The sequence below is a fragment of the Mustela lutreola genome, chromosome 4 (genome assembly GCF_030435805.1).
Source record: "Mustela lutreola isolate mMusLut2 chromosome 4, mMusLut2.pri, whole genome shotgun sequence".
Classification (NCBI taxonomy): Eukaryota; Metazoa; Chordata; class Mammalia; order Carnivora; family Mustelidae; genus Mustela; species Mustela lutreola.
This window is the reverse complement of record NC_081293.1, coordinates 66042275-66066944: the sequence shown is the minus strand read 5'-3', so window position 1 is coordinate 66066944 and position 24670 is coordinate 66042275. Positions and strand designations below refer to the sequence as shown.

The 24670-nt window shown below is 33.2% G+C and overlaps 2 protein-coding genes across 8 annotated transcripts in view; one reads left to right on the top strand and one right to left on the bottom strand.

Moving 5' to 3' along the window:
• Positions 1–20173, top strand: part of PHYHIPL (phytanoyl-CoA 2-hydroxylase interacting protein like) — an 88684-nt gene extending 68511 nt beyond the window's left edge. For both annotated transcript variants that reach the window (XM_059170212.1, XM_059170213.1), the window contains exons 2-5: positions 4486–4682; positions 6576–6750; positions 10324–10441; positions 18920–20173. In XM_059170212.1, coding sequence (XP_059026195.1) covers positions 4486–4682; positions 6576–6750; positions 10324–10441; positions 18920–19454 — 1025 coding nt within the window. In that variant the 3' untranslated portion in view covers positions 19455–20173. The remainder of the gene's footprint in view (positions 1–4485; positions 4683–6575; positions 6751–10323; positions 10442–18919) is intronic.
• FAM13C (family with sequence similarity 13 member C) overlaps positions 19978–24670 on the bottom strand; it is a 154852-nt gene continuing 150159 nt past the window's right edge. For all 6 annotated transcript variants that reach the window (XM_059170211.1, XM_059170207.1, XM_059170205.1 and 3 more), the window contains one exon: positions 19978–21569. In XM_059170211.1, the coding sequence (XP_059026194.1) occupies positions 21446–21569 (124 nt within the window). In that variant the 3' untranslated portion in view covers positions 19978–21445. The remainder of the gene's footprint in view (positions 21570–24670) is intronic.

Below are 24670 nucleotides of genomic sequence, written 5' to 3'. Positions count from 1 at the left end.
TTTATTATGATATTTCCCACATTTTATATCCTTGAGGCAAGAGCTAGTTTTTACATCTTTGTAGTTTTTTGTTGTGTACTTTTGATATATAGATAATTGCAACTTAGTAAAAGTTGTAATAACTAACAAAAATAAATATGAAGGGACACATAACTAAGTGCCAGTGTGATAAGGATCCTCAATCAGCTTTACAAATCTGATTTGTCAGGGTCAATATGAGAAGCAACTTGAGTTCAACACCTGCTAAAAGTATAGCAACAAATCATTGAAGGTAGAGATTTTATTTTAAAATATTCTAAGAAGATGGGTACCACATTCTGATTTTTAGTTATCTTAGAAAGTTTCCTAGAGTTTAATATACAAGTCCCAATAGGCAGTTTTGGGGGAGTATAATAACATTAAAATGCAGACAAAAAATGCTTTCCAACAATTAATAGATTTAGCACAGAGGGGAAAAATATTTTAAAAGTGAATCAATTTGTTACAAAAGTGCTTTTGAAATGTTTGTTCTGAAAAGCAGTTTTCATATTTTGGATAGATAAAAGTGTCATTAATTTGTTTTCCATTCAGTATTACCTGTCAGCATTATACTCACAGATCTTAGAATTACTTGTCATGTAAAGTAGAAAAACGTAGCTAGAATTACTCTTAAGATGAAGTCTTATTAAGAAATGGAAGCTGTGGGTGCCTGGGTGGCTCAATTGGTTAAGCAACTGCCTTCAGCTCACATCATGATCCTGAGGTGTCAGGATCAAGACCACATCAGGCTTCCAGCTCCATGAGGAGTCTGCTTCTCCCTCTGACCTTTTCCCCTCTTATGCTCTCTCTCACTCTGTCAGATAAATAAATAAAATATTAAAAAAAAAAAAAAAAAAGAAAGAAAGAAAAGAAATGGAAGCTGCGAGAGAGAGAGAAAAGAGAGAGTGTGCGCCAGTTGGGGGAGGGGCAGAGATGGAAGGCACAGAAGAGGGAAAGAATCCCAAGCAAACTCTGCACTGAGCACAGAGCCCTATGAAGGGCTCAGTCTCACAACCCTGGGATCATGACCTGAGCCAAAACCAAGAGTCACACTTAACCACCTGAGCCACCCAGTCACCCCACCATAAAACAGTTTTAACATTTGCACATACACAGACTTACTCTACTAGTTCTTCACATTAATCCTGCTTTAGCCATTGCTACAATCAAATTAATCTTTTCAAGGGAGAACTTCTGATATTTGAGGGTTATTTTCTTCAGTATTTAATTTCTCACTTGGTTATACTTTATACGGTAGCTATCTTTTAACACCTATTAAAAGAAATTGTTTGAGATTAGCAGGGTCCTACATACTTATGACAAAATTGTTTCTTAACTATCACAGATAAATATTTTAAACCTTACTTTTTAAATGAAAAAGTGAAAATTGAAAAAAAAGAAATGGAAGCTGCATTTAGAAATGCACTTGATTGTACAGCTCTAAGATGGTACTGGCTGGTTATTGAATATTGGTGTCATGTGAATCACAGTTGTTTCACTGATTATACAGACAGAATCATTGTCTTCGGTCACTTATCTCAAAATCTCAGTTAAAAATTGATTCACAGAGTGTGAAGAGGAAGGAAGTTACATATAAACTGATAGGACTGGTTTAAACTAATTTTTTTACTACTTGTACCCAAGTAAGAAACCTGCACAGAGGTTAATCTAGTGGCTTTGTTAAGAACTAGGAAGTATGGGGGTGCCTGGGTAGCTCAGTGGGTTAAAGTCTCTGCCTTTGGCTCAGGTCATGATCTCAGTGTCCTAGGATCCAGCCCTGAATCAGGCTCTCTGCTCAGCAGGGAGCCTGCTTCCCTTCCTCTCTCTCTCCACCTGTCTCTCTGCCCACTTGTGATCTCTGTCAAATAAATAAATAAAATCTTTAAAAAAAAAAAAAAGAACTGGAATTATGATAAGTAGATAGGAAATAAAGATTCTTTTATAACAAGTCCTTAATAGGTTTGAGCTTTATATTCTGAATGGTAAAATAAGATTTAAGAAAACTTTCTACATTTTAATAAATGCAAACCTTTTTCCTCAAATTTTAACTATTAGAAAAAAATACAAAACAAAATATTATATTCTAGGTAATAATCAGTTTTTATAACTTTAAGGTTGAATCAGATAACAGTGAAACTTTAAATATCAAGCTTCTGTATCTTAGTGTTAATATATTGAAGTTATGTCTTCATTAAATTGGGTGAAATGCAAAATAGCTTTCTTTTTCTATGATCTTAAATAATTTTTTCACTCAGTTGTTATGAAATTATATGGAGAGTCATAATGTAGATGAGTTCTACAGAAACTTTTACCATCAGTGTCCAGAAAGTTTTTTAGTGTTATTATTTATATTTTAAAGATAACTGTAATCAGAATAATAGGTAAAAACTTTGAGTTTTTCTAAATAGAACAATTATGAATGTTTTCCAAGTCCATCAAAAGGCTTCCACTTAGTTTCTTCCCCTCCCTTGACTTCTAAAAGCTTTTATTTAGGTCACAAGCAATTTGGGGGTTCCATTAGGCCAAATGAGAAGGAAAGAAAAAAGTGAGAGTAATTTTTGTGGGAGTTTTATGAAGAGGGGATCAGGAGAAACTGGGGTGTGAGAGGAGGGTAAAAGAAGAAAGAAGGATTTTTAAAAGTACTGTTCAAGAAATGACAATAAAGAACTTAAGTTATTTTGAAATTAATTTTCAATGGTCATCAGGTACCTCTAGCAACAACACAGCTTGAGATGAGACAATATGGGTCAAAGATTTAATAAGACTGGCAATTGTCAACAGTTTTATATCATTTTAACAGTTATATCAGTATATATGACAGTTGAGATAGGAATGTGGGGTTGAGATCGGAGTGTGGGGGCAGGAGAACATAATCTAATCTGGAAATAGAACGTATTGCCACAATATAATACTCATTGTTGTTATTTTTAATTTTTGTTAATCAAGACTTGCTATTTTCTTCTGTTAAGGAACTAGTTATGTAGCTGATTTATGATCTACCACATTTTTATCATATGACTAACAATTATATTTATTTTTTCTCCTCTGGGGCATTCAATTTTATGTTGGCTTGGGGTAAAAGAACTTAAGAAGTAGAATGAAATTTGATTCAGTGTATCTTCCCTATCTATGAAACAAACTTGGCAAGCCTATATTTTTTCTATTTTTGACCTATCATCCATCAGATTCTACTCTATATTGTCAGACAAAGTTTCTCTTTTAGTCTCTCATTTTCTTTAATCAGAAATGCAGAATACAGTCTTCTTAATAACCAGATGTCAGATCAGTTCTTCAAGATTTTAATGATACTAATCAACATGGCAATTGTTTGTTTTTCCTCTTTTAGCCTTATCTTTTGTTTTAATACTCAGAAATAAATTGATCAAGACACAATGGATAAAAAAATCCTGGAATAATCCTTGACATAATAACTTGTAAGAGAATGGTCTTCAATATTATTTGTATATGTAGTATAACTATCGCATGCTATTTCTACATATAAGTATCCAAAACAAAAGGGAAATGGAAGAGTAATTTATATAGACTGTCACTCAGATATTTTTTTAAAGAAAAAAGAATTTTTTTATTTGGGTTCTTTCATTAGCAACATTTGTGACTTCATATAGTTTCAAACACCTGACATTAAAGCAGAATTGATCGGTTGTATATGAAAAATGTTCTCTTGGTTCTTTCCAGATGGACCCTACCATATAAGGCCAATCTTTTATAGATTAGAAGGATGGATTATCAGTGTTTTTTTTTTTTTTCTGTTTGTTTGTTTTACATTCTGTGAAAGCAGAAATTGGAAAAGTAAATTGAAAATGTAGAAGTGGTAAGGACTAGTTCAGTTTTGCTTTTTTTCTTATTGGTAAAATGACTTTGTAAATGGCATTAGCTATCATTAACACTCAAACCATTTCATGAGCAATAATGAAATCTCAGCTTTAGTAATTAGGTAGTTGAGTTCAGAAATATATACATAGGTGCAACTGGGTGGCTCAGTCGGTTAAGCGTCTGCCTTAGGCTCTGGTCATAATCTCAGGGTCCTGGGATAGAGCCCCACATCAGGCTCTCTGCTCAGCAGGGAGTCTGCTTCTCCCTCTCACTCCCCCTCTGTGTTCTCTCTCTCTTTCTCTCTCTCAAATATATAAATAAAAATCTTATTTAAGGGCACCTGGGTGGCTCAGTCATTGGACGTCTGCCTTCGGCTCAGGTCACGATCCCGGGGGCCTGGGATCGGGGCCCGCGTCGGGCTTCCTGCTTGATGGGAGGCCTGCTTCTCCCTCTCCCACTCCCCCTGCTTGTATTCCCTCTCTCTGTGTGTCTCTTTCTATCCAATAAATAAAATCTTTTTAAAAAAAAGTTTATTTAAGAAAAGAAAAAAAAAGAAATGTAAACACAACTGATGGCCTTGCAACCTAGAAAAATACATTAGTTGAAAACTACCTGTGCATTGTTTTCTTGCAGGAAACAAATCACAAGACAGTGGCATAGCAGAGATGGAAGAACTTCCTGTACCACATAACATTAAAATAAGCAATATTACATGTGACTCATTCAAGATTTCATGGGAAATGGATTCAAAGTCAAAGGACCGTATTACACACTATTTCATTGACCTCAATAAGAAAGAGAACAAGAACTCCAATAAATTTAAACACAAGGTAAAATCTTAACATTTACTTCTATTCATTTGAATCTTAAAATCTAAGTATGAGGACATTTATTTAAAAGAGGAAATGTTTTGTTGATTATGTGATGTATTGAGATTGGGAAGTGTAAAAATTACATGTCATTTCAAAACCCTATCCTTTTAAGAAATTTAGTAAGAAAACAAAATGCTAAGTATACTATAAAATAAAATTTTTCCCAAAAAGGTAAAATCATGACTCTCATATAGACATAAAAATGAACATGTGTTAAAGATTTAACTGATTAATGAGCTAACTGATGAGGTGTTACAACCAGTTCAATGGATAATCCAAAGAATAGACACAGTTATAGATCAGGATATTGAAATAAATGTAGAACTACAGGCAAAACCGGTTTGGGGTCAGGAAGAAGCAAGGGCCAGAAGGGATAGATGGACAAAATTCTTTGCATGTTTTTAGATAAGAATAACTGTTATCCATGATCTAAAGATTACAGTATTATAAAATAACTTTCACAGAAGCAAAAGAAAATAGCCAGTAGAGTATGCTATAAGCAATGCATAGTTTTCATTAAGGCATATATTTTTCCCCATAATAACTGCTGAGAAAGGAATGTGATAAAGCTTTATAAACTTTAGGGTATTTACAAAATACTTTAGGGCTGAACATTGCTTTATGTAGTCAGTTTTATTTTATGATTTGAGAATGAAAACTAACCTTTATATTTCTTAGACCCGTTAACACCTCTTTGGTATTATTCTTATAACAGTCTACTTATCATGTATCTTTGCTGATACATCTCTCGACATACACATCAGAGGTAGTATAGAAAGAATAGTAGTTATTCAGTATTCTGTCTTTTTTTTCAATATTTTCACTGATGAAAACTGGTCCTTTTTTTATATTGATACTAAATTTAACTTGGCAATTTTTTTTTGAAGAGTTGCCTTATCGTTTCTGGAAATTGTGTCTTTTACCAAATGTGCAGTTATACACACTAATGATAAGTGAGGATTATATGTACAGATAAGTGTGAGAGAACAAGATTGATATTTCGTTATTCTAACCATGTTCTAATTTTGATTATGCTTTCTGGTTATGGGTATTTTCTTTGCTGGCATTTGTCTTCTTGAGGCAGTTTTCAAATATTTCCTTGAAATAGCTGTGAAATACTTAACGTTAAGTGATGATTAGGTCAAGATTTAACCCCCTTTTACTCATCCACACTTAGAAAACCATGTCTTAGAAATGTAGTAAATATTCAACTAGCAAGTTTAATAACTTTATTAATCATTGTTTGGAAATACATAAACATTTCTGTGACACAAAGTCCATACTTGAATACAACTGAAGCAGATCTTACCCCTTTTGTATATAAAACTGATTTATCTTAAAATAGTTATTTTAAAATGTTTTCTCCCTTCACATATAAACTATTTAGTAATGGGCTACTCTGGTAAAATTAATGGATAGTATAAATTAAACAAATATATTTTAAAATAGAAAATCATTGAATTTTATTTGTCATGTTTCTGGGTTTTTGGAAGTTTTGTTTTGTTTTATTTGATATTAGATATTGCATTTTGAGGAGCATATATAAGGACTGTACCGAGAAGAACAAGAATCAGGAAAACAAGAATCTAAATACATGAATGTCATTAACTAGCTGTATGACCTTGGGCATGTCTTTTGATCAAATTGGACCTTATTTTTTATATCTGGAGAATAGAGATTTGACTATAATAATTGTTAAATATCTTTAAAGAGGAAAATTATTAGCAAGGAATTTAATAAGTTCCTCCACATTGTTTACAGTTGATTCAGGTTATACTGCTAAATTATTTCTTCCCACTCTCCCTCCCTACACCCTTCTTTCTTTCCTGTTTTTCTTTCTTTTTGTCTTAGGATGTTCCAACTAAATTGGTGGCAAAAGCTGTTCCTTTGCCCATGACTGTCCGTGGACACTGGTTTTTGAGCCCAAGAACTGAATATACAGTAGCAGTGCAGACTGCCTCAAAACAGGTTGATGGTGATTATGTTGTGTCTGAATGGAGTGAAATTATAGAATTCTGCACAGCAGGTAAGAGAACTAGGTACAAATACAGAAAAATATTTAATAGTTCCTTAAAAGCTAATTACAGGAAAATATGTTTTAATCATAAGGTAATATGAATTTCATTGGGTTATTTTTACATCTACAATAGCATTGTGTAATAGAACAAACTGCTATATGGTTGGAGTGAATTTAGATTCTCAGCAAAAGCTGAGTAATGGCATTAAATCAATTCTTTGCTGCATTGTTTGATTTTTCAGGGTAAAAACTTTGCAAATGAAAATTGGTTCAGTTTGAAAATACACTAAAACATATTTTGAACTTCATTTTGGGAGAGAGAACTTTTTTTTTTTTCTTTTTTAAATTTTCACAGATATTGGAGGCACCTAGTTGGCTCAGTCTGTTAAGTGGATGCCTTCGGCTCAGGTCATGATCCCAGAATTCTGGGATCAAGACCAGCATCTCTGGCTCCCTGTTCAGCAGAGAGCCTTCTTCTCCCTCTCCCTCTGCCTGCTGCTCCCCCTGCCTGTGCACTCTCTCTCTCTCTCTGTCAAATGTTAAAAAAAAAAAAAAAAAAAAAAAAAAAAATTAACAGATAATTTAAACAAAGAAGTCAGGAACATCTTTCTCTAACTTAGGGAAATGGATGCAGATCTTAATGACTTTACCTAGCAGAAATGTTACTGGATTTTTCACTCAAGTGCTGAAAATCTATAACTAAACTAGTGTTGCACACATGTGTGTGTGTGTGTGCGTGTGTGTGTGTGTGTGTGTCTTTGCTTCATTAGAAAGTACCTCATAGTTGGGGCACCCGGGTGGCTCAGTTGGTTAGAAAGTACCTCTTAGCCATTTGGCATTGAAATATCTAATGTGGAGAGCCCTATCCCCTTTGATTTTTAACTGTACTTTAATATTCCATTAGATTGGAAATGTTACCATTCATCTCATTCATTTATCTGTTTATTCATTCATTTAAGAAAGAAATATTTGGTGAGCACTTAAATAGGTGTTGAAGTGATACAAAGATATCTTTACCTGAATACATCTGTCATTCTCTCCTTGTCTGTTAGAATGGGGCTTTATTTCTTCTTTGTATAGGCGATTATTTCCTCTAAAAACTTATGGAGAACAGCTAAGTGTTTTTTTCAACATAAAGGAACTTGAAGAAAAAGTTTTAAAAACAATTTGCCTCAACTAATTGTAGGTTGCTTAGCAACTTTCTCCATCCGAGGGATCCTTCAGATAAACCAGGCTTTTTTTTCTCCCCATAACGTCACACCTGCTTTATTTTAGACTCAGTATATACTTAGTAACTGCTTTATCTCACTATCTTGTGTTTGTTTCTTAATCTCAAACTCAGTGTAAAACTTTTCCTATGGATATGTTAAATGGATAAAGTTTTAATTCTATGTTATTTTGACTTTATCTTCAACCCTTTTTATATATGGAGAAATTGCTAATGATTATAACATCCTTGATTGCTAAAGATTTCAATCTTTGAGAGCAAGGAAAATAGTATCTCTCTGGTACCATATTTCTTCCTATGTAAGATACCGATTATAAGATCCACCATTTAATACTGTCAGTTAAACTATGAAATAGTGTTTTCTTAACACAGTTATTGTTGGACTCATGTCAGAGAAGCTAAATGTGAAAAAAATACGTTTTGAACTAGATGAAATATAATCATAGTTTAGTTATCAGTAATGAAACAGCTGATTTTTATATTGGATTAATAGTAACATTAATAGTGAATAAAGAATTCTCAATGATATAACTTCTACCTATATTTGATATATTATATTGGAGTTAATATATCCCCTCAGTTTTTTCCTGAAACAAATTTCTTTGGAGTCTACATCATGTTTTCTTTCTTTCTTTTTTTTTTTTAACTGCATTTCTTTCCATTTACTTTCATTGTACCCCACCAGCAAGGCTTAATCTAAGACAGACACATAAACAAGACGCAGCCTTTTTTGATATTGTTTTAATACATGCTATTTTCCATAGGACTGCACTAAACAGAGTCATAGTATTTGTCCAGTTAAAAGAACTATACTTTACCTGCTAAAATCCCCATTGACATTAGGAAAAGTGTGAAATATTATTTCTTCTTTAGCTTAAGGAAGACCTTTGTCATTTCCAGTTCAGAAATACCTATCTGTATATAGATGCATATACATTCACTCTGTTCTTTAATCTGTTTAGCCATATGAGTACATTTATTTTTATGTGTCTTTGTCTTCTTTCATTTAGAGTGATCACCCTGTTGCCCTTTTACATAACTATATCATAATTCTACTGAGAATGTTATTGGGTGAATAATAAAACTCCAGCTTTTAACTGTGCCATAATAGTTTTCTGTAAATTGTTCTGTATTTTTAATTTCCATGAGAAAATATAAAGGGAACTTAAGCTTTTTGAAGTTTATTGTTTCAGATTATCAAAATAATTCAGACTTTTACTTAAACTTTATCAATAACATTTAATCTATAAATTTTGAAGAAGGTTTTTGTATAAATTGTCCCTTAATCTGTACAGTAATTCATTCCACATTTATTGAGCACATACTGTGTACTATGTACTGTGAAAAATATTGATATAAAATAAAATAGAATACCACCAACTTATCTACTTCTAGTCTAGTCTATGTTAAGATACAACTCTGTGCTTACCCTATAAGTCACAGTTGGCTATATATTTAACTATGTATATTTATTTGTAAATTTAGACTGTGAGTTCTTTGAAAGGAAGAATAGTCTTTTTGATCTTTTAATCTGATCATCTAATTTTGCATGATGCCTTCTGCATTATGTTCTAATCTAAATAAATGTGAGCCAATGAAGCAGTTAATAAACAAACTCTGCCGTCATGAGCATTTCAGCTAGATTGCTTTTATTTGGAAGGTCTTACAATCTTTATGGACAATTTTTGTTTAGATTTTGGTGTAGAGGATTTTGACAACAGTCCTCAATTTTCAAAACAAGTAGTTTTGGTGAAAGTATCAAATTTCTTGGAGAGAAGTTTTAGATTTTCAAGTGTCTTTGTACCTGAAAACCATCAACTAAAAACTGGAGACCTAGTTTCTAGCTATATGAACATTTGGCAAATCAAACTGTGACGAGCCTCAATTTCTGCATCAATAAAATGGTCATATTTAATCTACTTCACTAACCTCATAGATTTAAAGAGTAAATTAAATGAACATTATTATTGCTATTCAATTTGCTATTGATTGCAGGTTAGAAGTTTCTTTTATTTGATTTATCAGTTGGTTCAAGAAAAGCTAGTATGGTGCCAATTGATATTATTACTTGAGTTGTGCAGAGCCTGCATTCTTTACCATTTTTGTTTCAGAATCTTTCATTTCAAAGAGTGAAACGAATGCATGTGTATCCTAAAAAAAAACCCATAAACCATAACAAATACATTTTTTGTTGAAAGAAAAATGTGTCAAAGACAATGTATTTTTTTAATGTAATTTACTTTTCACTAAGATAAATTTCGTAAAGGTAAATTTTAATAATTTCTAATTTATTAATCATGTAGTTGATAACTTTGTAATATATTTTTAGTAAGAGAATTTTTTGTTATTTTCAGACTATTCAAAAGTTCATCTAACACAGCTATTGGAGAAGGCTGAAGTGATTGCAGGACGGATGCTTAAATTTACTGTTTTCTATCGTAACCAACACAAAGAATATTTTGACTATATTCGGTAAGGATAAAAATATATATAGTGATTTGCTTTACTAAATGCCATTCCAAGCTCTAGGCTCAGGTTTCCCTTGAATCTAGTTCTGTGAAATAGCAGTTTTTGTTTTCTTTTCAAAATGGTTATACTTTATTTCCGAGAATAATTAGTAGAAAAAATCAGATTATGGGATTTTTTTTCACTTCACTTACATTCCTGTCTATAATCATTTGTAGATGATTATACAGTTCCTGTCTACAGTTCCTGTCTATTTGAGTGGAAGATCTTAAGCCTCCATGGTTTAGACTGATGGTATAGACATGACAAACTCCTCTGCCACCCAATAACTCAGCTAAATATTCTTTTCTTGTGGATTGCTTTAAGATATTGAAAATGGGTGGAGAGGAGGAGGTAGCTTTCATGAAATATGGTGAACCAGTTGTGATTTTTCAGGCTTCAGTCTTAAGTGGAGATCTTTTAGCCATTATCTTGGATTAATTATTCTTGAGGACAGGGTGTTTTGTTTACTTTTGAATTCTAGTGTTCAGTTAGTATTTTGAAGATAGCCTGTGTTTACACTGGGAAGAAGTTTCCAAGAATTCAAAAGAAATCCATGCTTCCGGTAGTTTTAATACTAATAATCCTTTTGTATTTGCAGATGAAAATTTTAGGACAGTAAATAGAGAGATGAATTTTTTAAAGGCTAAGACTAAAGTTTTTAAAATGATAAATGCTATATAGGTTCTAAAACTTTTACACAGTAATCTCGGTAATTTGTCATTTTAACAGCCTTGGTCTGTCTTTAAATTTTAAGTTGAAAGCATTATAACGGAAAAAATTAGGAAGCTTTGTTGTTATTTGTTTCTTCCTTCTCTAGTTTTCTTAAGTAAAGATCGTGGTTTTAGATTTAATCAGCTCCAAGCTGTAGAAACTGTAATGGGAATCAGAGATAGGTGAACTTAGGCATCTGATTTCATCAAATGAAATACTTTGCAATATCATGTTTTTTTTTCCCCTATGTTTTGATACTGCAAACCGTAAGTTTGAATATCTTATAAACACAGAGTTTAATCCATAATTCTTTTAATCCATAATTCTTCAGTCTATATATGTATTTCATGATGGGATGCCCTTACCCTAATTTAAATAGTACAAACAAATGTAACACAAATTAATGTTTGTCAGTTGTGAGTGGGAATGATCATATATATTAAACAAAAAATGTTTCCTTTAAACATAAAATTTGAAAACAGAAAGATCTTTTTTTTTTTTTTTATAAAGTAAGAAGTACATCAGTATAATACATCTTTGGTACAAGGTTTTAGATTCTTAGAATATTGCCAATGTCTATTTTAGGTGGCCACTGGAGGTCAGTATTTCCCTGATTTTCTCTGCCCTTTGGGTAGAAACTAGACTATTTTCAGGTCTTTCAATACTAAAATTTGCATCATCTGTTTTCAAAAATTCTAAGAAGAAAAGAAATGATAAAAACTGCCTGGAAAAAGTCATTGTGTATATTGTATAATTGACTCCAGTGTACCAGTATGAAAGATGTATTTACTAACAAGGAAATTTACCTTTATTGGAGTTTCAATGACAGTTGTAAAATCCATGTAAGTTATATCTTCATGCAGTATATATAAATAAATATACTTCCCAAGTGGTGGGTACAGTTCTTCAACATTGCTTTTTTAAAACACTTTATTTAAAAAAAAATAGTAGACATTAGCTTTAATGACTTTGATTTTCATTTTTAGGTAACAAATTCTAATCAGGACCCACATCCTTTATCAGAATCCATTTAAAATGTCATAAAATGCTTGAATAGAAATGGAACTTTCACTTAACTAGCTACAGACTTTCCAAATCATTACAAATTATGAAAAAGTGTTTGGTCAGTTCTGACTCAATCCGTATGGATTAAGTTCATTTTGATCTCTTTCTCTAGAGATAAATTTCTAAGTGAATATTTCTTTATTTCTGTCTCTCTATTTTCTGCTATTATTGTTTCATTAATTGAACTTGTATATGCATGCTGGACACATATCATATCAATGTTTTGTTTTTGTTAATGAGAATGTAGCTGTAACAAGAATTATGACCCAGGACAAGATGGAGTGGAAACATTTCTCCCTATTTTTCCCATTAAGTATAACTAAAAACTCTGGATTGTACATATAAAATAAATGTAAGAATCTGAAAGGTGGAAGAAGACTGAAAGGTAGAAGATAGCCAGTTAGGGACCATGGGACTCAAGGGACAATACAGTGATGAGTTCCCTGAGTTTTCTTTTTAGCTCTTATATTCTTGACTGATTTCTGAAGAAGCCAAGAACCCCAAAATGCTAATGGGCACAAACTAAGAAAAATACCCTCAGAAAATTTGCTCTATTTACCCAAGTGACCAGCAAAGGGATAGTCTTGAAAATAGAAAGCTTTTAGACAATAATTGCCCTACTTCAGCCAAATACCATAAGGGAAAAAAAAAAAAAAAATTCCCACCCTCACCAGCCGAGTCAAGTAGGGAACCCAGATTTCCACCTCTACCATCTACAAGGAAGCACCTTCTCCTCCTCCAACCCCTGCTGGGGTGGTGTGAGAGAAAGCTGAATAGGGAAGCTGGACTTATACCCTCGCACCAGTGGCAACGTGGTACCTGTCAACCTACCTACTCCGGTGGTATCGCAGATTGCCTAATGAAAACCAGGACTTTTCACTACAGCCTAGGAATACGGATTGCCTCTGCATTATCAGTGAAAGCCACATAAGGAGCAGTACTGAGACACCTTCTTGCTCTCCAAGCTAGATAATATTAGTAGAAGCCTAGCGAGAAACTTAACTCTTAACTTCACCCAGTAGTCATCCCCCTGTCTTTGAGGCTGACTGTGAATCCTGGTGTTTATTCTCCCCTAACAGCAATGAAGTGATATTCTTTCGCTGATACATAGTCAAAAGAAGTCTGCTAAAGTACTGATTTAAATAAGACTCAGCTTCATAACATAATACTCTGAATGTCCAAGATACTATTGAAATCCACTCATGATTCCAAGAATCAGAAAAATCATGAGTGAGAAAAAATGATCAACAGATATTAGTGCCATAACACAGAATCTTAGCACTATCTGACAAGGATTTCAAACAGCCACTGTAAAAATTTTTCAATAAGCAATTACGAATATACTTGAAACAAAAATAGAAGATATAAAGAATTAAATGAATATCATAGAACTGAAAAACTACTATAAGTAAAAAACTCAGTGAATAGACTCAATAAAAAAATGAAGAGGACAAAGGAAAGAAACCATAAACTTGAAGATAGAACAATAGAAATTACTCAAACTGGGGCTCCTGGGTGGCTGTTGGTTAGCATCTGACTCTTGATTCCAGCTCAGGTCATGAGATTGAACCTTGCTCCAGGCTGAGCATGGAGCTTGCTTCAGATTCTCTTTCCCTTTCCCTCTGCTCCTCCCCACCCGCCCCCCCCCCAAAAAAAAAAGAAAGAAAGAAAAGAAATTACCCACACTGAGTCACGGAAAATTGACTGGGATAAAAAAAGAGTACAACTTCACAGACTTGTAGGGCTATAGCAGATCTGATATCTAATACTAATGTCATTGGAGTCAGAAAGGAGGAAAGGGTGGAGCTAATAAAATATTCAAAGTAAAAATAGCTGAAATATTCCCAAATTTGGCAAAGGACATAAATATAAAGATTAAAGAAACTAAGTAAATCCCAAACAGGATAAACACAAAGAAATTCATGCCCAGACATGTCATAAACTCCTGAAAATTGAAGAGAAGCAAATCCTGAAAAACACCATACCTCATCTATGGTGTCTTTCAATCACATCATCATTAGAAACCATATCAGCCAGAAAGAAGCTACACAATATTTTTAAGTTCTGAAAGAGAACTGTCAACCCAGAATCCTGGATCTAGTGAAAATTTATCCTTCAAGAATAAAAGGAAATCAAGACATTCTCAGATGAAGGAAAATTAAGGGGAATTTGTCACCAGCATATCTACTGTAAAAGAATGACTAACAGAAGTTTTTTTTGTCTTTTTTTTTATTCATCATGACAAGTGTACTCTTCAGTCCCCACCTCCTATTTCTTCTGTCACCCCACCAACCTCCCCTCTGGTAGCCATCAATTTGTTCTTGATAGTTAAGAGCCTGCTTCTTAGTTTGTCTCTCTCTCTTTTTTTTCCTTTGCTCGTTTGCTTCTTAAATTACACATATGAATGAAATCATATGGTATTTGTCTTTCTCTGACTGACTTATTTCACTAAGTATTATACTCTAACTTTATCCATGTTGTTGCAAATAGTAATATTTCATGCTTTTCTTTGGCTGAATATGCCACTATATATATATAATCTCACATTATCTTTATCCATTCCTCTGTCAATGGACACTTTAGCTGCTTCCATAATTAAGTGATTATAAATAATACTGCAATAAACAGGGGTGCTTGTATTCCTTTGAATTAGGGTTTTGTATTGTTTGGGTAAATATCTAGTAGTGAAATCCCTGGATCATGGGGTAGACCTATTTTATTTTTTGAGGAACTTTCCTACTGTTTTCTACAGTGGCTATACCAGTTTGCAGTTCCACCAAAAGTGCAAGAGGGTTCCTTTTTCTACATCCTTGCCAACACTGGTTTCTTGTGTTGTTGATTTTAGTCATTCTGACAGGTATGAGGTAATATTGTAGTTTTGATTTGCATTTATTTAATTAGCGATGTTGAGCATCTTTTCACGTGTTTGTTGGCCATCTGGATACCTTCTTTGGAGAAATGTTTGTTTATTTCTTCTGCTCATTTTTAATTGGATTATTTGGGGTTTTTGGTTTTGAGTTATAGAAGTTATTTATATATATTGGACACTAATCAGGTAATACTAATCAGATAATGTCATTTGCAAATATTTTCTCCCATTTCATATGTTGCTGTTCATTTTGTTGATTGTTTCCTTCACTGAGCAGAAGCTTTTTATTTTGATGTAGTCCCAAAACTTTATTTTTGCTTTTGTTTCTGTTGCCTCAAGAGACATATCTAGAAAAATGTTTCTGTGGCTGATGTGAGAGAAATTACTGCCTGTGCTCTCTTCTAGGATTTTTATGGTTTCAAATCTTAGGTCTTTAGTCCATTTTGGGTTTACTTTTGTGTATGGTGTAAGGATTTTTATGGTTTCAAATCTTAGGTCTTTAGTCCATTTTGGGTTTACTTTTGTGTATGGTGTAAGAAAGTGGTCCAGTTTCATTCTTTTGCGTGTAGTTTCTCAGCATCATTTGTTGAAGAGACTACCTTTTTCCCATTGGATATTCTTTCTTCCTTTGTCAAAATTAAGATTAATCCATATAATTATGCATTTATTTCTGGGTTTTCAATTCTGTTCCATTGATTTGCATGTCTATTTTTTATATTTTATCTATTTTATATTTTATTGTATATTTTAATATTTTATTGTATATTTTATTTATTTTATGCCAATACCATACTGTTTAAACTACTACTGCTTTATAATATAACTAGAAATCTTGAATTGTGATACTTCCAGCTTTGTTTTTCTTTTCCAAGATTGCTTTGGCTATTCAAGGTCTTTTGTGATTCCATGCAAATTTTGAGATTGTTTGTTCTAGTTCTGTGACAGATGCTATTGCTATTTTGATAGGGATTGCATGAAATGTGTAGATCACTTTGGGTAGTATAGACATTTTTACAGTATTTGTTCTTCCAGCTCATAAGCATGGAATGTCTATTTCTTTATGTCATCTTGAATTTTTTTCATCATGGTCTTATAGTTTTTGGAGTACAGGTCTTTCACCTTCTTGACTGAGTTTATACCTAGATATTTTATTGGTTTTGGTGTATGTAAATGGGATTGTTAATTTCTCTTTCTGCTACTGCATTATTAGTATAGAGGAACAAAATGGATTTCTGTACCTTGACTTTGTATCTTGTGATTTTACTGAATTCATTTGTTCTAGTAGTTTTTTGGTGGTCTTTAAGGCTTTTATATACAGTAACATGTCATCTGCATGCAATGAGAGTTTTACTTCTTCCTTACCAATTCGGATACATTTTCTTTCTTTATGTTGATTGCTTTGGCTAGGATATCTAGTACTATGTTGAATAAAAGTGGTGAGAGTGGACATCCCTGTCTTGTTCTTGACCTTAGGGGAAAACTCCAAGATTTTGCCCATTGAATATGATGTTGTCTGTGGGTTTTTCATATTAGGTCTTTGTTATGTTGAGGTATGTTTCCTCTAAATCTACTTTGTTGATGGTTTTATCATGAATGGATGTTGTACTTTGTCAGATATTTTTTCTGCATCTATTGATATGATCATATGGCTCTTATCCTTTCTCTTATTGCTGTTATCGTTTAGATTGTTTTGTGAATGTTAAACTACCCTTGCATCTTGGAAATAAATCCCATTTGATTGTGGTGTATATTTTTTAACATATTATTGGTTTGCTAATATTTTATTGAGGATTTTTGCATCTATCATGAGTGATGTTGGCCTGTAATTCTCGTTTTTCATGGTGTCTTTATCTGGTTTTGGTATCAGAGTGATACTGGCCTCATAGAATTAATTTATAAGTTTTCCTTCCTCTTGTATTTTTTTGTAATAGTTTAAGAATGGATATTAACTCTTATCTTAATGTTTACTAGAATTTGCCTGTGAAGCTGTCTGGTCCTGGACTTTTGTTTTTTTGAGAGTTTTTTTGATTACCAATTCAACTTCATTGCTGGCAATCAATCTGTTCAAATTTTCTATTTCTTCCTGCTTTAGTTTTGGTAGATTATAGGTTTCCAGGAATTTATCCATTTCTTCCAAGTTATCCAATTTACTGGCATTTAGGATCTGTTACAGTTATTTGTATTTCTGTAGTGTTGGTTGTTATTTCTCCTCCTTTATTAGCAATTTTGTGCATTTGGGTCCTCTCTCGCTCGCTTGCTCCTTTTTTTTTTTTTTTTAAAGTGGACCTGGCTCGAGTTTTATCAATTTTGTTGATCTTTTCAAGGAACCAGCTCCTGGTTTAATTGATCTGTTCTATTTTTGTTTTAGTTTCTATATCATTTATTTCTACTCTGATCTTTATTATTCCTTTGCTGGGTTTGGGTTTTGTTTGTTCTTTTTCTAGCTTGCTTACTTAGTAAAGTAAGATTGTTTGAGACTTTTTCTTGCTTCTCGAGGTAGACCTGTATAAACATCCACCATAGAACCTCTTTTGCTGCATCCCAAAGATTTTGGACCATTGTATTTTATAAAAGAAATGTTTGAAAAAAGAATGATACTGGAAATAATTTTGGAACATCAGGAGGAAAGGAGGAAGAGTAAGAATAAAATTATGGGGTCTAATCCAGAATATTCATACATCTCTTATTTATCCAGTGTCCTCTACTGTGTGAGTTGCTTTGTCTTCCCTTGAATCTGCATTTTTAATAAGCTTCCTTGGTAGTTCTTAGGCACTAGAATTTAAGACTCATTGCTATTCTAAAGGTAGGAGGGACCCTGGGCATACCTCACTGACCCACAGACTCTTTTTTAGAAGCATGCAACTGGGAGAACATTCTCATGCCTGTGTGGTAGGTTGTAATTTTCATTCCAAGTCATGCTGGTCAAAGACCCAGCAAGAAGGGGACATTTAGTGGGAGTTCTGGAGAAAATTTGACTAAAGCACCATTTATAAAGTTATAGACAGAGTTAAAGGCAACTAATAAAAGATGCTAAAGCAACCAGGAACTATCAAGAGTTGAAAGGTTTTACTACTCTTAGGAAGGGGAATAGTAGACACCCACTAGGAGAAGTAGAAACATATAATACATACAAATCCAGCCACACCAGTATTACAAGGCTCTGAAGCATTGGAGGAAGTAGAAGACAGCAGACTCAAGGCTTTACTTCCTCCTCCCCTAGATCTGATGGTGTCTTCCATAAACAGAACTGAAATGGAAGGAACCAAAGGACAAAGATGAACCAACCCACAGTGGAAGGCAAAAAGGATGAAGAATAGATCTGGGGAGTTGGTAAAGGGAGAATAACCAGCTCTGATGTAAGAAAAATGCAGGAAAGGGGACTTGATTGGTAAAACATACCTAGGAAAAACACACAAACATAAAACAAAACAAGACACTTTTGTACCAATGTATATACACAAACAGCACTATATTGGGACTAAATTCTGGCATGCTTTAAAGAAACATTCAATTTTTTAACCAATACTCTTAGTCCGGTTTCTCTTCAGAGAGCCACTTCTGAAACCCAGTAGGTTTCTCTGGCCAGGAAATTTATTATGTAAGGAACTCCAAGGTTTGTAGAAGAACATCCTTGCATTAAAATACAAAAAGTAAAGTGGGTCAAAAGGTGGATTCTGTTTGATCTTATAGCTGGATGAGCATTCAGACTTTTGGGCCTATCACCAGTCAAATCTACATGTAAATCAATAGCTTAACTACTATTAGATGAAGAAGTGACCTTGTCTTTTCTCTTGCAGAGAACATCATGGGAATGCTATGCAACCATCTGTCAAGGATAACAGTGGTAGCCATGGCTCTCCAATCAGTGGTAAATTAGAAGGCATCTTCTTCAGCTGCAGCACTGAATTCAATACTGGGAAGCCACCCCAGGATTCACCTTATGGAAGATACAGGTTTGAGATTGCAGCAGAAAAACTTTTTAACCCCAATACTAACTTATACTTTGGGGACTTCTACTGTATGTACACTGCTTATCATTATGTGATTCTTGTTATTGCCCCTGTGGGATCACCAGGAGATGAATTTTGTAAGCAGCGCCTTCCTCAACTAAATTCCAAGGATAATAAATTTTTGACCTGCACGGAAGAAGATGGGGTGCTGGTTTACCACCATGCCCAGGATGTCATTTTAGAAGTCATTTATACTGACCCTGTGGATCTTTCTCTGGGCACTGTAGCAGAAATCACTGGTCATCAGCTCATGAGTTTGTCTACTGCAAATGCAAAGAAAGATCCCAGCTGCAAAACCTGTAATATCAGTGTTGGACGTTAATGCCCACTTTTCTTATTCTTACCCAGTCCCTCTTCTTCCCCTAAGAGCATTGATCCTCTGTTGTCCATTTTCATCATCAGATGTTTTCCATTGAAGCATGCACATGCCGCTATCACCAAAAGCAAATTGCCATTTTTCAAATTTCATCCAGAGCCGTTTTAGTGTTTCCTATTCCCTGCCCTTCCCATTACTTTCAATGATGAAAGTTCTCCTCTGACACTTTATTGCCTAGATGCTGCAATGTTTTTATTTTTCCTTATGCCAAACATAACAAAACAATTATATAAACTGCTTTAGCAAAATACAGAATAACGGCTTATAAATGGTGTTTAAATATGCATTCATTTTAATCTACTGAACAAATATTGGGATAACTCCAAACCGCATGAAAGGGTGTAATTGCAGCATGAGTTAAATCCTGAAGCCTAGAATTGTCAGCACTTCCAACTTGTTGTTTGACAGTGTTATTTATGTTATTTATATTAGCTAACAGCAAACAACTATTGTGTTTCAACATAATAAATATAATAGAAAAATATTTTATTTGTATTGTATAAAATATTTACAATCATATAGAATATATAGTTACATTTTAATAGCAATTGTATACATGTCATGAAACCATTTCCCTTATCAAAGATGTAGTTTGTAAACTTCAAATAGTTGTGTATCTGTCCTGTTACAAGTAGATGACTTCAATTAAACAAATTTATGAAGGACATCATTCTGATTCATAAAAGTTATAAAATATCAGGTAAATACAGAGAAAACAATAAGCCTCTGAAATACTCTGCTTCTTTCAAAGTCAGTATTCTTCCCATCCAAACTATATGAAAATGTGAATTTGTTCAACATCATGCTTAAACATTACAGAAAACAGAAATACAAACATGGTTGGGTACAAGAGAGAAAATGTTGACCTTTTACTTATTTTTACAAAGGCAAAAATAATAAATGTGTGTTTTAGTACAAAATAACACAAAACTATATGCAGCAAAGTTGATGAAGCAAATAAAACCTTCTGGCTTCTTTTCCAAGGTGTCTTAACAATTTCCAAACCTTTCATTTTGTACAGAACGAAGAATACCTACAACTCATGAGAAAGCTTTGTGACTTTACAAAGTATATATAGACCTTGGAACATTAAGAAAAATGCATATTCCCAATGGAAAAATAGTTATATACTCTTATAGTAAACAAAGAGATTAGCAGTCATAACTATGATCACATTAGATTATATACTGCAGACCACAGATCTATCCAAAATACCTATTTTCAAATTTTAATACAATATTTTAATATAAACATCTGTCAATTATAGACAAAGATAATTCACAAAGTACATGCTATCAGAATGAACTTTGGTAACCAGAAATGTAAAATTTCAAATAACAGATAAAATAATGTGCTATTTTTATATAGAAATAAAAAATTAGCAGTGACACATTCTAGTATGCTTTACTGAATAGCCTAGTGGACTTAAGGGCAAGGTAGATTTTTTTTATCATTTAAAAATCTATTAGAAGTTTCAAATAAATTACATTCTTACTAGCTGTATTCCTTCCTACATAAAAAAGAAGAGTTTCTTCTCCTCCTCTTACTGATTTTCTAAAAATCATGCTCTTTTCCAAACACTGGACACTAAATAGACTTTCCCTAATAAGTGGCCCATTGGACAAGTATTACTTAGATTTGATAAAAAAAAAATATATATTAAATGTTTGTTGAAATAATTCAAATGACTGTGCATTTTCTGCTCAGCATGGAGGAGACTGAAATTTTTTTCCAATTATACTGTTAGTTGCTATATTTCCCCCCATTTAAATCCTCCTTCGTCATTGATACACTTACCATCTCTTCCTAAAAATAACTAATACTACCACTAAAGTGCTTCCAATTTTCAATATATCAAAACTACTTAGCAAGAATGGCAGAGAAAAATAAACTTGACCATATCTTGGTTGAAAGTGAGCACAAACATTTCCTGAACCTCAGATAGTTTTGGCCGTATCTTGCTTGCTGATGAGGACTTCCAGTAGTCTCAGTTTGGCTTTTATGTGCTTGTATTCATAGTACTCATCTGCCATTGGTATCCTATCTTCCTTTTGTGGACTTCTGCAAAACAGAAAATACTGTCTATTAGCACATAATAAATCAAGTCATTAAAAATCCTTTTATAATTTTTACATGAGAAAGTACAGAGTAGAAGTTTCCACTTGGTTTTTGCATCATGTCTTTTTTACCTTCCCTTCCACCTTCACTCACTCCCTCCTCCATGTGTCATTAGGTTTTTGTATAAAAGTACCCTTTGAGAACTTGAATGTCATGGGCGTTTTGCAAATATATGGTCCACTGCATACACATACAACAACGGAGCAAGTTAAAAGAAAAAACAAAAACAAAACAGAAACCAGAACTCTCAAGGCGTTCTTAGTCCAGTTATTCTCCTATTACTTGTACCACAGTTCATGCCTCTGAAGAATGTTCAGCCCTTACAATGAGAGTTGTTAAAAACTCAACCTAAAAACTGCATAAATTAAGTGAAATAATTTATAAATTTGTGGTGATGGGGGGGGGAGCTCAATGGTTACCTTATAAACGTGAAATATTTCCAAGTTTTCTTTTAATTATAATACCCATCTCTGCTAATGTGTAATAGAATCAGTGAGAGGTTCATGGATTGAATTTATATGAGTCTGAATTGTAATGGTTCTCTTTGCACACTAATTCTAAGGCTAGACATCGGGCAATGCATATTTTATGCATATACATTCTAACTACTATATGTTCTTGCCAATTACTTTGAAGAATGTTTGGGTAACATCTGGAGTTAAAACCATTTCCTTTCCATAATAATACATTGCCAGGATATGTTATCTAGTAGTAATTACTTCAGGATCTTAGAAGGATCTTGTTTCCTTGGTTGCTAAGATTACCTATTGCTTTTAGAACATTCTCAGTCATGACTTTGAAATACAAGGGGTGGAAAACAGATGAAACACCACAGTTGCTACTGAATATAAACACAAATACTAATATTAGTGTGGCCGAACGTCGGTAAATAGCAAGCATTTATAATGTTTTACCTATACTCCCTTCTATTTTCCTAGTACTGATAAAAGATCTATCTCTCATAAATTTTTTAAAAAGTGTGAATCTATAAAGACTTCCTAAGAATGGAGTTATCTACTTGTGATGCACCACTATATGCTATCCTTAAATTTCTAGTACAGAACTCAGAACAGTACATTCTGTATTATGGACCAAACTTTTAACAGAGCCTCTAAATACTACCTTAATTTATATAAACATATCTAAGCAAAAAAATGGTCTAATTTATCAGAAAACACTAGTAATCCATCATGCAAATTTTCCCTGGTCCTGCATATTCTATTTTGGCTAATAAGCAAGAGTGTATTGGCCAGAATGAAAAAATTTGCAACATATTTTCTGAAGCAATTTTCCCATTATGTAAAACATGCTAATGTGCTTGGTACAGTTCCTGACTTATAACTATTAATGTCATATCTACGTAATTATTCCTCTTGCTTGGCAAATATTACCAAGAACATTTACAGTGACTTAAAATTTTTAGTAATACATTTGCATGGTTATTTTACCTTATGGACAGGATTAGGCCTTCCTAATAAAATTTCTTAGGATAACAAGATTAAGGTCTGTATTTCCTAACCATTCAACCCTTTGATTTTAATTGTGATATACCACCACTTGGGCATTTACTTTAAGTATACACCACAAGAGGGCATACAACCTCAGTCAAATACAGGCATATCTGAAGTAGGGTTAAGACTGAAAGGTGCAGTAGAATACTATACATAGAACATCACTAACTTCAAAAGGTATGTCAAGTACCACTGGAGCTCCATTAGGCAGGACTACTAGCACACTGGGGTAGTCTCAAACTCTTTGGACTCCTGCATATATAGAGGTTAAAAAATGTAAATGTAAAAGCTATATGGAAACTCTAAAAAAGGGAAAAATGGAAATGGAAAAAGAAAACAAGAAATTATGTTTTATATTATAAAATTAATATGCACATAAAATTTTTCACTAGATTAGTTAACATCAGCAGAAGGGTAAATAACTTGGACTTGTAGCAATCAACTGGAAAAGGAAGATTCCAGGTAGAAAACAAAGTGGAATATGTCTGTATTTGCTGGACACAGAACATTTCTGACTTAATAGGTCAAATCCTATCCTACAGCTCTGGAGGACTGAAATGGAAAAGCTGCTAAGAGGTGAGTAGATCAAGCTTTTCAGGTACCTTAGAAAATAGTCCCTGTCCATCAGGTCGACCCTTAGTCTGCTGACATGAAAGGAATTCAGGAAGGGCAGATACTTAGATGCAGATGAATACTGAAGGGCCAGTGTACCAGGGACTCCCACCTCTCCCACCTTAATAACTTTGTAACTTTGGGAAAGTTACACTTTATTAGTTTTAATACCGACATCCCGTAGAACAACTACAGCTTTCCAAAGTATTCCAGGAAGTCCAGTCATTTCATCTTACAACCACGGAAGCAGGCTCAGGATAGCTAAATGATTTGTCTTTCTCTTCTAGAAGTAAATCAATAATCCTGAATCTTATGATTTTATATATGTATATATATATATGACTATATATAATGCTAATTATATATAATATATATTAATTATGTTACATAAAATATATTATATATTAATGCATAATTAATATATACATACACACATGTGTGTATTCATACATATACACACATATATAATTACATACATATAAAAATTATACATTGACAATACACCAAAATTTAGAGAAAACTAATAGAATGCCTAATGAGACTTAGGTTGACAAAGAAAAATAGAGAGAGGACATAGCTAAACATTTATGTTAGGGATAGAAAGAATAGTTATGAACTTCTGATTTGAAAATAAATAGCTAAGGGCAGATCCTTAAGTTTAAAAGACATTTAAAGCAAAAGAAGAATTACTTAATGAAATAGGGAATAACTTGTAAAACTAAGTAACCCAGAACAAAGAAGCTATATGGATTGAAAAATCAAAGAGATTTTTTTTTTTGAAGATTTTATTTGTTTATTTGACAGACAAAGATCACAAGTAGACAGAGAGGAAGGCAGAGAGAAGAGGAAGCAGGCTCCCTGCCAAGCAGAGAGCCTGATGTGGGGCTCTATCCCAGGACCCTGGAATCATGACATGAGCTG